This window comes from Corvus brachyrhynchos, unplaced genomic scaffold (genome assembly GCF_000691975.1).
Source record: "Corvus brachyrhynchos isolate BGI_N302 unplaced genomic scaffold, ASM69197v1 scaffold220, whole genome shotgun sequence".
Classification (NCBI taxonomy): domain Eukaryota; kingdom Metazoa; phylum Chordata; class Aves; order Passeriformes; family Corvidae; genus Corvus; species Corvus brachyrhynchos.
Window position 1 is genome coordinate 6,853,822 of NW_008236209.1, and position 2,895 is coordinate 6,856,716.

The 2,895-nt window shown below is 44.0% G+C and overlaps 1 protein-coding gene across 1 annotated transcript in view; it reads left to right on the plus strand.

Annotated features, from left to right (window-relative positions):
• Positions 1–2,895, plus strand: part of LAS1L (LAS1 like, ribosome biogenesis factor) — a 15,030-nt gene that overhangs the window by 817 nt on the left and 11,318 nt on the right. The window contains exons 2-4 of the mRNA XM_017743004.1: positions 449–574; positions 771–840; positions 2,039–2,120. Coding sequence (XP_017598493.1) covers positions 462–574; positions 771–840; positions 2,039–2,120 — 265 coding nt within the window. The 5' untranslated portion in view covers positions 449–461. The remainder of the gene's footprint in view (positions 1–448; positions 575–770; positions 841–2,038; positions 2,121–2,895) is intronic.

Below are 2,895 nucleotides of genomic sequence, written 5' to 3' on the forward strand. Positions count from 1 at the left end.
CAGGCGGCCCCGTCTTTCAGGGCACCTTCTCCATTGCGGGAAGCTCCGGGCACGTAGCTTATGCCAAGAGCACGGTGGCCCCGTGGGAGCAGGCGAGGTAGAAGCCCCGCATGCCTGCAACTTCACGGGCTGATTTCTCGAGGCGGTGAGCATATTCAAGGCCCCCAAATTGCCCCTGCTGCATCCGTACACAAGACCCGCCCAGGTAATGCATCTTGTGTATGTGCTTTCTACCAGTAAGTACTCATTTAGCGTGAGCTTAGGAGTAACCGTGTAATCACTCTGTTCCAATAGAAGCCTTCTGGAAAGAGCCTTTGATTCTGTCTCAGCATACCATTTCTCAGGCTGTTATGTACCACAGAACACAAAACATAGTTGGAAAGTTGCCATTTTTACAGGGTGAGTGTATTTGTGTGAGACTGCTCACCTGGTTTTCCTTTGCCTCCAGGTATGGTCCAAAAATGCCTCTTGCAGTGGACTGCACGGCAGAACTGATCCGTTGTAAGGTCCTCGATTCATCTGGCAGATTGAAGTCACATGAGCTCATCCTCTCTTATGGGCTGGCTCTTGTAAGGTAAGGGCTCTGAAGGCCTATGTGCTTTGCGAGAGAGAGAGAAAGACCTGGACAGATGTCATTATTAAACTGTCCAAGTTCACTTTGTGTCTCTGGGACCACAGGGTTGTACAGCGCGTGGGGAGTTTGTCTCTGGAGTTCCAAGCTTCTCTGCAGCTCTTGATAGTAATTTATTTTTTCTGTAACCTGCATGCAGGTTTGTCAACTTGATCACAGAAAGGAAACAGAAGATGGTCAGCATTCCTCTGAGACAGTTAGCCAGAGAGGTAAATATTAAATAAGAGTTGCTTGATAATTTACGTCTATACAGAAAGATATGTTTTGGTTATTAACAACAACACTGAGTGAAGGAAATTGTAGGGGGTCATTCTTTTGTAGCCAAAATAATATAGATGCTAGTTTATTCCAGGTGCAAAGTTGTAAACAGCCTTATTGCAACTGGATCTAAAAGTTTGTTCTTCGAAGTCACAATAAGAGTAACAAAGGCTGATGATCATTAAAGGTTTTTGAATCACATGTGATCAAAAGTCTTGATTTACATGTATGTAGTCCCACTTGACATACTGTTACACATTTTTCTTTCTTAGCTACTGAGATAGGAAAAATAGCTAAATCTGTGGTTTATAAATTCTAGTCTTTGACAAGCAAGGTTATACATAAAAAACACATTTGCAGGTATTTTAATCTTGTGTCTCCAGGTGAGCTTTTCCACTTGTGTGTGGAGGAGGGAAGGTTCAAGCTGTAATTGTAGTAGCAGGACCAACTTGAGTCCTTTTACTGCCAGCTGCACTGAGCACCATACCTGGGACTGAACAAGTTTTGACAGTGAAGGACAGACAGTATTTGAGACTCTTCTGTGTAGGTTTGGGCCCCTGCATGAGAATGTTGAATTGATTTTTATTTTTTTCCTGGGTTTTTGAGAAAAGTTCTGCTTCTCACTTTTTAAAACTGATCAAGCTTAAAAGCAAAGGTCTTGCATAAAGGTAGTTATGGTAGGAGACTTTTAAAGGTTTAAGGTAGTTGTCCTCAGGGAAGTTGCAAAAAATTGCATGCAAATTATTGTGTAAATTTGAGTATTATATATGATATTATTTGTGTCTTTGATATATAGTTATCCAGCATGTCTCATCCATTTAAATATAATTGAACTGCTTCTCAGGATCATTAAATTACATGTAACACCTCTGTCTAAAAAGAAATCTGTTGTTGCATGTAACACTGAAAATCTTAAACTGTAAAATGCAAGTTTGTGTGGGTCCTAGACCACAGGAGGACTGGCATCAGAGAATTGGGGGATCTTGGCCCATTATTGAAGTGGGAAGCAGGGGAACTACGGTGCAGGAGTGGCTGGGAAGGCGCTGTTCCCACTTAGGCAGAGGCTCTCTGCAGTTTTGCAGGGCTGCATGCAGGTGTGGCCTGATGCAGTGGAAACAGAGGGGTAACATGTGTTGGCTGTTATTGCAGGTGGACATCCCCATCTGGGTTGTGGATCTCCGTCATGAGCTGACGCACGGGAAGCTGCCGCGGCTGGCTCTGTGCCGCAAGGGTGAGTGCCACCAGTGGGTGGCATTGGGAGGGGTGACCTGAGGCATGCTTGGGGTGGCAGTGCCAGTGCTGCAGGCCCTGAGGCACCCCACCTTCATTTTGGGGTGCTGCAGGACAGGCAGTGCGCTTGTCCTGGCAGGGAGAGTTGTGGTATCGGATACTGGGAGGATTTGCCACTGCCCTGTGGGGGTAGCTGAACTGTGTCCACTGGCTCCAGGTTGTGGTTCCTTACAGGACAGATGTTAAGAGGCTTTCTTCTATCCCTGAAAAAAATTACTGGAAACAAGAGTTTGGTGGTTTTGCTTTTTTACAGCACAGGAAGTTCGTCTTGGGGAAATAGGTAAAAGCTTTTCCTGATGGTTTAGCAGTACCTAAGATTCTTAAAAAATCCCATTTAGGGAGAAAAGTAGATACTGCAGACCTGAATGAATGACCAGCTCATAGCATTTGAAGAGATTCCTGGGAATTTTGGGTAAAGGATGGAGAAGCCAGCTAAATAATCTTCAGCAGGGTCCTTAGATTGAATTGGGAAAATGCTTTTGGAATTAAAGGCATTTTCTTTCCATGCTATCTGATGTATGCATAGTGTAGTCCCTGCACAAAAAAATTTATGTTATTGTTGTAGATGCTATGTTGACCATGGTGATGCTAAAGTACTGACTCATTTTCTCATCAGAATGCCACTGCAGGGACCTAGTTTCTGCTTAAGTTTGACCTACCTTGAGCAAGGTGCACTGCCATAGCAGCGTCCAATCTTTTTTTTTTTTTTTTTTTTT